Source organism: Balaenoptera physalus (assembly GCF_965194825.1).
Source record: "Balaenoptera physalus genome assembly, chromosome: 4".
NCBI lineage: Eukaryota > Metazoa > Chordata > Mammalia > Artiodactyla > Balaenopteridae > Balaenoptera > Balaenoptera physalus.
The window spans coordinates 8,385,673-8,398,444 of NC_138891.1; the positions used below are offsets into that span (position 1 = coordinate 8,385,673).

General features: G+C 38.8%; 1 protein-coding gene across 7 annotated transcripts in view; it reads left to right on the plus strand.

Annotated features, from left to right (window-relative positions):
- The window catches only part of SATB1 (SATB homeobox 1), a 98,851-nt gene that overhangs the window by 21,270 nt on the left and 64,809 nt on the right, over window positions 1-12,772 (plus strand). For 5 of the 7 annotated variants that reach the window (XM_082459277.1, XM_082459276.1, XM_082459273.1 and 2 more), the window contains exons 2-5: window positions 2,707-2,941; window positions 6,839-7,015; window positions 7,792-7,918; window positions 8,690-8,813. In XM_082459277.1, the coding sequence (XP_082315403.1) occupies window positions 2,731-2,941; window positions 6,839-7,015; window positions 7,792-7,918; window positions 8,690-8,813 (639 nt within the window). In that variant the 5' untranslated portion in view covers window positions 2,707-2,730. Of the gene's footprint in view, window positions 1-3; window positions 657-2,366; window positions 2,437-2,706; window positions 2,942-6,838; window positions 7,016-7,791; window positions 7,919-8,689; window positions 8,814-12,772 lie in introns of those variants that run through there. The other 2 variants (XM_082459278.1, XM_082459274.1) reach the window with 2 other exon arrangements.

The window sequence follows — 12,772 nt, forward strand, 5'->3', positions numbered from 1 at the left end:
TCGGTTTTGCTAATTTCACTCAGTAAAACTGCAGTGTTTCTGTTTCTAGATAGTACTTTGCTTCTTTGTCTCTTTAAAAGGTCACAGTGAAAGCTTGGCCTGGATCGTGCCGGCCATATGGAATGGATAAGGGCACAATCTCTTAAAATGTGATTATGAGGTTCTGTGGGCCGAGGGAGGCGATCCAGCACGGAACTCATTGAAAAGGCTCCCACGCTGCAAAAAATAGGTTCTTGAAACCGGAATTTCGGGCTTTGCTTTTTCTTTTCAAAGGAAGTAATCGCTGTGTCTGAGTTCACTGTTTATTTCGTTGATTATCATATATGGACTTGGTTTACGGACAGGGAAATGGGGTTTTGAGAAAGTAGCCTGCTTTCAATGCGCCAGCCAGACGTTGCAGTAAAATGGGTTGTTTAAATGTGTAACTTAAAAGAAACTCTTCAGCCTGGCATCGGTTGAGACTGTAGTTAGTTTCCGTGCTGTCAGTCCAGCGGGCCCCGTGGAGGTTGCTCTTTGCAATTCCAAACTCAGGTTTGGTGAACTTTAGCCTTGGGCGTAGAGTTTAAATGAGTAAATTGGGCGTTTTATGTGCATGTAATTTTGCTTTATAATGTAGAGCTTTTTACAAGGTGACTGAGTTTGATAGCTGCTTATAGGTGGGTATTCATTCGAAGGACAGTTTTGCATGACCTATATGACGTTTTGATTGTCAATACATTAACTAAATTATCACCTAACACTTTACTGTACAGTTTATAACGCTGTTAAGCCTCATGACTACTTAATATGTTTTGTAGCATTAACTTTGACGCTTTTATCTACTCCCCCCCTTTTTTTTTTTTTTGCTCTTAAATTGCCCCACGGGTTAAGTATTTTCTTTTCAAGTCATATGTTTTAAAATTCATCTTCCGCTTTAGGGTAAGACAGCCAATTTCAGGAGAAGCAGCTCTGTACTGTAACCCATATGAAGCATTATAAAGTGTGTTTTGAATAAGTTAATAGTCACCACTAATTTTGCCTTTAGACTACAGTTTAATATTAGTGGAAAAGAGTAATCTTGATAAAAAGTGGTTAAAAGAGGCACATTTATTGTTAATGAACCTCATAACCAAAACCAGATGGGACCTCGATCAACGGTAGACCTTTGGTCTCAGTGTGCCACCCTGGAGTACAAGGATAAATAGCCATTATTTCTCTAACTTTATAGTTCTTCAATTGACATTCTTAAGGTTGCTTTTAAACCTACAGATTATCATTGCTCTCCCCTCCCCATCACCTCTTTCCTTGATTATAATGGACAGAGTAATCTACAGTTAAACAGAGGGGGGAAAAAAAATGCTTACAGAAAGGCCATGCTAATAATACAAGCTGGCTTTCAAATCTGGATCTGAGTAACTTCTTCGTTATAGTGTGTGTGTGTGTATGTATGTATATGTATATTTTTTTAAGTGAAAGATACGTCGAATTACCAGACAGCTGGAGAAAAGTGATAATTCTCATATTGTCTCTGGTTTTTCTATATATGCTCCCCTCTCCCTTAGTGTCGGTGAACTCAGTACTTCAAGTACCATGAAAGTTCATAAAAGAATTCTACTCATCTGTTCATATTAATGCTAGTTAAAACTGTATTTTAGAAGTGAGTTTGGTAATGTACTACTTTCTTATAAACAGTATGAAAATTGATGTCCAATGTATGATACAACTGAAAATAATTATCTGTTAATTTTTTCTGAAGTTAATTGAGATGTTGACTTCATTGCATGCTGAGATTATTTTTGAACACTGGCAATTGTGTTTTACTGAAATTATCAAGATTTTTTTCAAAGCGAGTTTAGCGCTTTAATGTGTATATTATGAAATATTTTCACAATTTTTGCTATTTAAATTGTTAACATCATTTTATTACTAAAGGACCCCTAAATATTAACCCTAAGACATGTGAGTTGTAACACTTCAGTACCGGGGCTATTTGAAGAAATCCTCCACTTCTGTCCATTTGCTTAGGGGTGGAATGATTCAATCACATGTTTGAGACAAGACTTGACTAAATCTTTAAAACAGGTCATGTAACTCTTGATACTTTGACAGTAGAAAAGTTTTTCTACAAATTAACTGTAAAGCCAATAGAGAGTTTCAAAAGCAGAAGTTTGCTACCTTCTTTTGAGGTGGTGTATATGTATGTAGATATATTTTCTTCATGAGAAACTGCATATAAAAATATAAGCAAAGACATCAGATCTAACTAATATTTTGGACTGTGATAATCTTTCCATCTTTGATTAAAGTGTTGTTATTGTGTTCTGTATTAAGTTTCTAATTTTTAAAAATTGGGACTACATAAATACAATTTGTTATTTTCTCTTTAGCTATACTTGTAAATTCTTGTTCTAAAAGTAAGCCCATTCCCCCGCAGCCCCTCCCCAGTTAGTTTTGCTGGTAGGTGACAAATTACCTTTTTGTTCATGTGTGTTGGTACAATTTCCGCAAATTATTCTGTTACCTTGAATGGAAATATAATGCTGTGATCTAGAAATAGAGTAACGTCTGCATTATATTATATGTCCAGTTAAGCAATCTTACAAATAAGAGAGAAGCATCCAGGGATAAAACATTTACATGGTGTTATATATACAGAGAGAGAGAGAGAGAGAGAGATGCGGAGACCCCTACCCAATTATAACATGTCTTCTTTTTAAATTCTGGCAGGTGATCTTTAGAGAGTAACTGAGTATGGATCATTTGAACGAAGCAACTCAGGGGAAAGAACATTCAGAAATGTCTAACAATGTGAGCGATCCGAAGGGTCCACCAGCCAAGATTGCCCGCCTGGAGCAGAACGGGAGCCCGCTGGGAAGAGGAAGGCTTGGGAGCACAGGTGCAAAAATGCAGGGAGTGCCTTTAAAACACTCGGGTCATCTGATGAAAAGCAACCTTAGGAAAGGTAAATACTTTCGATCCAAATCCTGGAAAGCTGCAAGCCCTGTGTTCACCCAAGGCCACTTGGTATCGGGGTGGAGAGGCAGAAGGCTTCTTTGTTACGTTCTTTTCCTTGATTCTCTTTCTGATCTGAAGTTAGTTACTTTTCTGGCTGCAGGGTCAGCCACGTTTGAAAGTGTGGGCTCCGTGCCTGAGCAGAGCATCTTACTCCCCTATAGACTGGAGTCTTTGGATGTCGTGGACAATAAGAACTGAGTTAAATGTCATTGTCTCAGTTACACAAGGCTTCCATTGAGAAGATGTTATTGTAGTAGAGCATACAGAGGTGGCTATTGCTGAAACTAACCCTGATTAAGAAGAAGACATTTGGGACTTCCCTAGTGGTCCAGTGGCTAAGACTCACGCTCCCAATGCAGGGGGCCCAGGTTCGATCCCTGGTCAGGGAGCTGGATCCCACATGCTGCAACTAAGACCCGACACAGCTAAATAAATAAATAAATAAATACTAAAAAAAAAAAAAAAAAAAAAAGAATAAGACATTTCCATTGTTTGAGGACCGACCTAGCTTTTTCATAGGATTACTGGTTGTAAGGCAGTTTCACAGATAATGGAAGTCTTCTGCAATATGATGTAAAAGTTTTGTGATGTCATTTTTTTTTTGGTGGTTTGTTTTCTTCAGAGCAAATTCATTATTTAGTAACGAAAAACCTGATGATTCTAGTGTCTCCCTTTTGCTGTAATTGGGTATTTTTGATAAAAGAAGGGCAGATCTAGACAAGTTTTTAAGGAGAGGGTATGTAACTGTGATTCCTTTCTACCAATTTTATATTCCATTGATGCAGTTGAATAACTGCGTTCAGCACTGTTGTTTCTATAAATCATTGCCTATCCTGGGCATAATGTGTGGGCCTTAGAAGGTCTTTATTTGTCTCTGAATAACTGTGTATAGGATTCAGATTTTCCTTACATTTGCTAAAGCAGAGGATAAAAATGCCATCTTGTAGCAACCAAGAATATTAAGTAGATAAAGTTAGCAGGCAGAGGAATTTCATTGTGTTTGATGCATAACATTTATCATACAATCATTTATTTTTTCCTTGGTTTGGCGAAAACAAAGAATATATTGATCCTGAAATGAACAGACACAGCAGTCCGTATTGTTAGATCTTTATCTATTAAAAATGGAAAAACAGCACTTCAGCAAATTCTTTGGCCTCGCCTCATGATTACCCTATTTATTGATTGTTTGCCAAGAATGTATGCATCTTAAGAAAGCCAGGGTAAGAGCATTAAAAATATAATTTATTATGGCTTTTCAAACAGAGTGCATTAATATTGTACTGCGAAGCACTGGGGCTCTATAAAAAAGACTTTCTGACGCCTGCAAACATGTAAGTTCCATAAATTCCTAAATAGGAGATTTCAGCTGTCTCTGGTATTATGTGATATTTGCACAGCAAACTTTAATGCCAGGACAGTTTTAGACAAGGATTCTACAGACTTCTCTGCTCCTTATGGCAGACGTGCTGTTTACACAGGCTCATAAACCTTCAGCAAAAGCTCCTAAGACTGCCTTCAGGTTTAAATCATGGGGTATTTTTAGCAGTCAGCAGTGACCAGCGCACTCCCCTTTCCATGCTGGAAGGTTATGAAGTTGGTGGAGTTGGAAGCCTCGTCCAGCACTTACACAAATAATCAGACAGTTCAGAGAAGTCCCCTGTTCAGCTTGACTCCCAGCATCAGGAGGACAGTGTGACAGTTTGCTGGAAGATTCAGCAGCTAGATTGGGAATTAAAGGCTGCTGTTGTCGCTTTATCAATAGCCACCTTAATGATCTTACAGGGTCCCTCTAAATAAAGTCCAAAACAACTCTCATATATTTCAACAGTTTGAAAAACCTACAGTTATTTCATAGGTCTCAGGAGAAGCAAAGAGCAGAACAGGTCTGTATCATTCTATAAGAGGAGAAATCAATGTGTATGTTTTTGTTGTATTAGTAACCCAATTCTTTGAAGACCTCAGGACAGGGGGAGGAGAAACCAAAGTACAGTAATTTCACTTCCTGCTCAAGTGCTTTTTTTTTTTTTTTTTAAGCATTGCATTCATAGTGACATTTTAAAATTGCAGTTTAATTGTAGAAGTTTCTCTGCTTACTTCAAGCAACAAAAATTCCTACAGCCTTTTGGTGGTGGTGGTAGTATTTTTTTTAATCTTCTTTTTCAAGTGCAGGGTTTCTGTTTGACAGGTGCTAGATAAAAAGTGGGGCCGGGATGAGAAAGCACACCTTAAGAAAAGGGGTTGGAGGTTTTTGTTTATTTGTTTAGAAGGTTTTGCCAAAGTACCTTCCAGCCAAGGAAGAAATCACCAGTTTGCATACTGCTGTTTTTGCTGTGGTCTCCCCCAGTCTCTTTCTGATCCCTGACGGGTTCTCTCTCTGGTATAAAACAGCCGAATGAGTGACATGAATATTGGCAAGCTCCGCAGCTTGTTTTTCATCCCTAGCCTGTTGGGTCCCTCCAAATGAGTTTGCGAGCCTTTCTAAGTAAACCTAAAGGGGTTTATTTGTCAGAGCTAGAATCTCTTGTGAACAGTTCACTGAAGCTGTGGTGTAGATGCACACGTAGAAAAATGTAGCTGCTTTTACTGCCGGCTTTGTTCAGCAGCAACAAGCAAAGAGGGCGTTTTTAAAGGGCATCCCTAGTGTCAGGAGGAAATCCTGATTTTTATCTCTGCTTGGCAGGCACTCGACACCTTCAGAAGTTGGTTGGATTCTGTGAGTCCAGAGGGCAGAGCTTATAGAGGCATTAATGTGATAGGACTAATTGGGGATCCTGGGTGCCCTGTTAAAGTAACCCTAGTCATCATTTATGCTAAAGATGATACCCTCCTGGCAGCTTGCCACAGTACAGTTCAGATGCATCTGCTTTTAACCCTTTTCCGTTTATCACTGGACGTCTTGACAGTGTGCTGCGTAAACACCTCGAGTACTACCACGTCCCGTGATTTCTGTTTCTAGAAGCCTCTTTGCTAACAGTGGTGTGGCCTGTGTTTATTAATCATCTGGCTACGGAGTTATTACGTGGGATTACAGTAAATAGAGAACACCTCAAGTCTATGCAGATTCCTGTATCCTAAGATGCCCTGATGAAGCCAGTTTCCTTTCCTCTCATTTTTATCCCATTTGCTATAGCAAAGATGGTTCATTTTAAAGACATGTGGTTACTGTGATATCTTTTTAGTCAGGTAGATTAAATGAGTAGCCATCAGAGTAAAATCTTACTCATCTACATTATGCACATATTGAAATCGTGTGTTTTGAACATCAGTTTGGTTAAGTTTTGTGTTTCTTCTATGGACTCGTTAGAGTCAAGGTCTTAAAAAGGGAGGAAAATGCTAATAATTTTATCATCAAATATAATTTGTTTGGATACAGACAATGAACGTTTAATGTTAACAAAAGTGTGTAGGAAGCACGAAGGTGGGTTCTTTCGAGGACAAGTGTAGCGAATTGCGTTTGCACACTGGGTACCACTCACAGCAGATCAGACGAGACCCTGGCTCCTCTCTCATCAGCCTTACGGTTTGATCAAAAAGGTAGTTCTGCATTAATTGATGTGGGGAAATGCGCTGTTCAAATTAAAGCAGAGCCCAAGTTACCTCAGGGCCAAGTTCACATTCTATTTCAATATTTCTCTTACAACTTAAAAAAATAAAAATAAAGGCAGGTGTATGTGTGTGTGTGTGCGCCTGGATCTCTGTGCCCTGTCTGCCTTGGAAACACAGCCGCCCCATTCTCTCACTGTGTTGAAGATTTATTTTCACGGCTTCGTTTTTCCTCCCCCCAGACTGTATTTCTGAAGATCGTTGGTTTGCGTCTCTTTTTCCTCTGTGTCCTTGATAGGAACCATGCTACCGGTTTTCTGCGTGGTGGAACATTATGAAAATGCCATTGAGTACGATTGCAAGGAGGAGCATGCAGAATTTGTGTTGGTGAGGAAGGATATGCTTTTCAACCAGCTGATTGAAATGGCCTTGCTGTCTCTGGGTTATTCGCATAGCTCTGCTGCCCAGGCCAAAGGTAAATAATGCAGACGTGGGGTTGGAAAAATTGCTTGGCATCGTTTGTTTACCTTGCAGAGAAAGCAACTGAATATTTTCATTCAAAGAACTGTAGCCTGTGTGTTACATGGGTTCCTTCTAGACTGTGGCTTTGAAAAATTGGCTTAATTCAGTTTGGTTTAGTTAACACACATTTTGCTCATGTGGAATGTCGAGGTAGATTTTTTTTTTTTTTAAATTACTTCAGCTGAATCATTAGTATGCTTATTGACCTTAATAATCTGCTCCACTGAGGACCCACAAGGAAGTGAGGAGCGTATTTGAACAGATGGACTGTTGAGAGTCAATTTGCATTTATGACTGAATATCTAGTTCTGTTTCTTTTATTCTGTTTCTGATGGTTTTATGGGCTGTAAAGTATTTTTCAATGCTGATTCCCATTGCAGTAGAGAATCTTATCTAAATCGTAAAGCCGTTTACAACTGGTTCAGCTATGTCTTATTAGAACTTCCTGCAAGTTAGGAAAATGTGGCCTCTGCCTAGGTTTTATTGATGGGGTTTTATTTCCAAAATAATAAACAACCCCCACCGTCATTTACATAATTTCACAATTTGGAAAGCTAAGCTGTGAATATTTTCATTGACCTGCCTTTTAGAGGGAAGGGAATCATTCAAATAAATAACAATATTGCTTGTGGTGGGGGCAATTAAAAAAAGAAAAAGAACAAACCTTCTACTAGGTGTGTTATCTGAAGGGTAAAATAGTTAGTGACATATTCTCTTTATCTGGAATAGGGCTAATCCAGGTTGGAAAGTGGAATCCAGTCCCACTGTCTTATGTGACTGATGCCCCTGATGCTACGGTAGCAGATATGCTTCAAGACGTGTATCATGTGGTCACATTGAAAATTCAGTTACACAGGTGAGTCAGGACAGCAACTCTAGGGCAGAACATTCTACTTACCTGATCATCTGAAATAAAGCATCTCTGGTCACCCTTCAGTTGTGATTTACTCTGTGTTTCAGGAAGGTTAACCCAAATTGATTTTGTTACCTTACCCCTTCTGCTTTATTTTCCTAACTTCAATCTATCATTAAAAAGCAGCCTTCCCCCCAGATGCATCGATCTGTGCAGGTTATCAGATGACAAGACTTTGTATGTGCAGTGGATTAAATGATGCATTACAAGAAGGCATTTTACATAAAGTTTACTTAAGAGAAAAATATTTTTGCATATCATGAACAGTGCCATCTGTGTACATTTTGTGAAAGAATGCCTTATTCGCTATTGCCGAGCTCTTCTTCATTTGTGTATTTTTTTTTTTTTTTTTTTTTTACCATTTTAACTCGTATGAACAGAGTCCTGAAAGGAAAGTGTTCCCACGTTCCCGTTTTTCACCATAGCTCGTGAGAAAGCAGCACACCTTAAATTGTCTTCCCAAGCACATCAGAGCAGGAAGGTAGAAGTAACGTGAAAAAATAGCCACCACAGGCAGCTGATGTATAATTCATGCATCGATACAGCAGATGTGTTGTATAAAGTAATTAACTAATCGGAACAATCAGGAGACCGAGAGCAATCTCCAGATGCATCTGTTTGATGCGCAAAATGAAATCTGTCTGTCTTAAAGGAACGTTCTGCAGCAGGATGTGATCTGGTCATAATCCCCTTTCTAATCTGTGTCTCCAATAGTTGCCCCAAACTAGAAGACCTGCCTCCGGAACAGTGGTCCCACACCACGGTCAGGAACGCGCTGAAGGACTTACTGAAGGATATGAATCAGAGTTCCTTGGCCAAGGAGTGCCCCCTCTCGCAGGTACTTGGCATTGCCTGTCCTAAATGATAGGACATTGTGGGAAGCCCTAGTTGGAGGTGTAATAGCGTTCCATAGTCTAAAGCAACTGGCATCGGAAGCAAGAATCTCCCCAAAAGGCCAAGTGACTTGACCACTGGTGACTTTCAAAAATATGCCCTCTTCGTCCTGAACAGAGCCTTTACACTTTTTCTCCCTTGGGGAAAAGAGCGGAGGAAAAACAACTCAGCAGAACTCTACACTAGCTCGATTGTAGATTCCTCCTCTGAGTGTTCTGAGCTTGGAAGCTACATTGTCCTGAGAGCCCTTATTTAAGGCAGTAAAGGTGGTATAACTTCCAGGCACCCCTAGGTGAGTGGGAAGGGCATTGGAAGTGTTAATGTTGAAAGCTGCACCATGCTACCTCAATAAAACAAGAGTATAGTATAGTTTTTGGATACTTTGTTCATTACCAAAAAAAAAAATATATATATATAGCATTTAGTAAAAAAAAATTTTTTTAAGTAAGAACAGAAAACAGAAATCTCTTCCCTGTAACTAAAGGTTAAATAGTTATTATTCATCAGGATTTTGTCACCAGTTTTATGGCATTGGTTTACCCCCCGCCCCAGCTTTTTTTTTTTTTTTTAGTGGGATCATATGTTTTCCTCTGAGACGCCTGTCATACCATCAGGGATTTTTGAAATGAGACAGAGATTTATTATTCTTGTACTCGAGTTTATAGAATGAATTTTGGGAGAGGGGCAATTAAAACTCTACTGAGAGATTGCCTCTGTTTCTAAATGTAAAGCCAAACATCACTTTTGATGATGCAGAGCTGATTCAAATAAAAAAGAAAGGATGCCGTGAACCCGCTCTTCATGGGCTGCTCCTGTGGTCATGACGTAACTGTGTTGTAATGCCATCTCTCAGTGCCCACACCAGTGAAGGTCGTGCCACCATAGCGTATAGTTGAAGTGCTGGTCTAACTAGATTTTTACTAAATTTTTAATGTTTTTCTTTCAATGCAAGTTTAAAATGTAAGTGTGAATGTTAGTCTGTCAGTCATTTGGACTTGAACTGTATGAGTGCTGTAAACATTTCTGCAACTGAGATATTCTCAAAATGTGTTTCTAATGTGATGGCCGTGAAGATACATGGGTACCTTAGGAAGGAAGGTTGTGGCCTTTTGTGCCGCCGTTTCATGGAAACTCCATGCATTTACAGTCCCTCAGCTTTACTTTGTTATTTGTTAGCAATTATAGGAATGAAGCAAATGAATTAAGTTTACAATTAATGATGGCTTTTTTTATTCTTTTAAGGTAAGCTATGGCCACAGGTAAAATATTCTCTGGTGTTAAGTGTCCGTTTCTTGAAAATCAGAGCAAAGTCTTTTTGTCATTTTAGCTGATCTTCTCTTCTTTCTCTCTCTCTCTCACCCTTGGAGTAGGGAGGATGTGAATTTATAACCATCGAATAAAAGTAATTTAAATTAATTAAACACAGTTAAATCAATAGGATGATATAATGAAGCAGGTGAACTCTTAACCTCTGGGGCTTTGGATTTTGCAGACAACTCCAGATAGTCTGTCACTTGGTTTCAGCATTTGAAAATTTGAAATGTCCTAGAATTAAAGGCTGGTTGGTTGGTTTGTTTGTTTAACTCAGCGTTAAAATATGTATAAATACCCAGTATAGGAATCTCATGTATCTTCATGTTACTAAGTGTCCCATTGATTTGGGAAGGCAGAGATTTAAGGCATTTACTGTGAGCCGGAGAAGAGGATGCTAGCATAAGTATTTATTGAAACAGGCAGTGAAAACTAATTGTTAAATGACATCAACATTCAGCCAATAAACTCTACCTCACTATAGCTTATAAATACAATTGTGAGTTTACTTAATGTTATCATGGGAAATGAATTGAATACAGACTATTATAATGTTAAACAGAATTGACAAAATGAAATTCAGGACTTGGTTTTGGAGTCAGACATGGGTGAATTTCTATAGAGAGGCCTCGAGAGGAACATGTGGGCCTGGGTAGCTGGGGACCCTGCTGTCATCCTTAAGTGGTGAAACTAGGCTGTAACTTCAACATCAGTTATAATTACAATCTTCCTTTCTTTAAAAAAAAAAAAAAAAAAAATTGAAAAAAAGGTATACATCGTTCAGCAGTGGCAGCAAATATTTGAAATTAATTTAATATTTAATATTATGAAAAAGTGCAACTTGTTCTCTAAATGAGGGGGTTATTTTGTATTCTGCTGCATCATCTTCTATTTCTCCAGAATGAATTCGTGAATCTGATACTCAATTCGGAATGTTTTAATTATGGACTGTTTTCCATTTGCTTCTTTATTTTCTCTTCTGTCAGAAGTTATTAGTTAGAGGAAATGCAGGCACTCTGAGGCCTCAGCCCCAAATATATGCTGAGCTTGGTAAAACTGCTCTTTTCTTCCTCCCTGGTGAGATTCGGTGATGAAGGTGCTGTGGTGAAAAATGCCTAGCAAATAAATACGGCCTCAGTCTTGTACAAAATGGGACCTAACCCCAAGAAATGCTACAGCTTAAGACTTTTTCCCCTCCTGTGGAGTTTTGATTCATTCACGTGAGAACTTTTAGCATACAATTCAGCATGCCCATTTTGCTGTACAGTAAGGGTTTGGTTTTGTTTAATATGGTGAAATAGCGCAGTCTTGAATATGGCCATTGGGTCCGTTAATGATAAGCTGGGCAGAAAGAATGTCCACCCTGTGGGCAAGGAGATTCCCTTTACTGAGGAGCGGCCAGGAGGGAAGGGGAGGGGCAGCCCCAGGAATTTGCCTGCAGCGTCTGGCAGGCCACGCCTCCAGTGCTCCCAGGAGGGTTGTCCCCTACTTGAAAAGAGCAAGTCCAGTTTGCACTTCCAATCTTAGAACCAGAAGATGTTATCTTTCCCAGAGATTAAAGTCAAAATGCTGGTTAGTGACTGACCCCAAAGTCCTTTCCCAAGGATGCGTTTTAACGTGTTGATTTTAAAATGAAGACTTAGGTTTTGCTGCAGTGATGTTTTCTTGGATAATCTTTGCAAGGTTTTCTCTAGCCACAGAAATTTCATGAGTGTGCGTGGGGTTTGATTTATAACTCAGACCTTTATTTCTGTGACTGATTCCCTATCATAAATCTGCCCAAATAGACTGACATCCATTTATTGTTTTTTTCTACCACGTGTTTGTTTATTTTTGTAAACTGTTCTGAGGCATAAGAAACCCGTAGCTCATTATGGATCGGAGGTTGGGTGCTGTGTTGTTACTCTTGCTTTTTTCAGTGGATGTAGTTAGGTAATGTGGGTGTTGTATTCTGACCTGCAAGTAAGGAAGGGAGGATAAAGTCTGACATGGGGATAAGAAAGTTTATGGTCCTGGGAACTTGGAGGGTATGGATTTGGAAGGTAAATTGGGATTTGAAAAAGTAAATATTTTGATGTACGATAAAAATACATTTCATTTGGATTTAAGTTTCCCCTGAACCTTTTTCTGACAGCATCTAGGGATGTAGAATGTGTCAGACTTTTCATTAGGTACTGGCAAAACAGGCGAGAAAAGAAGCCACCTTTCCCTGCTGAAGCTTGGCGTTTAACCGTGCCCATTCTCTGAAACTTGACAATCATTTCCATAGACATTAATAAACCCCTGTGTTCAGTCTGTATTATACAAAGCACCAATTTAAAAAATCTCTATCTGTTAGGCTGTAGCTGTATATATTTTTTAACTGCACTTTATGTTATTTTTTCCATAATTTTTGGACCAAAATGACGTTTCTAAAAAAATTCCAATAAACAATAATCACATTTTCTCCAGAGAATATCCAACATCAGTATTCAAATGTTGTATTTCACATGAGAGTCTAACCTATGAAACTTATTCACATATTCACATACTTATTCATTCAGAAATATGTACTGACAGTCTCCTGTGTGACAGGCATTCTATTTCCTATGG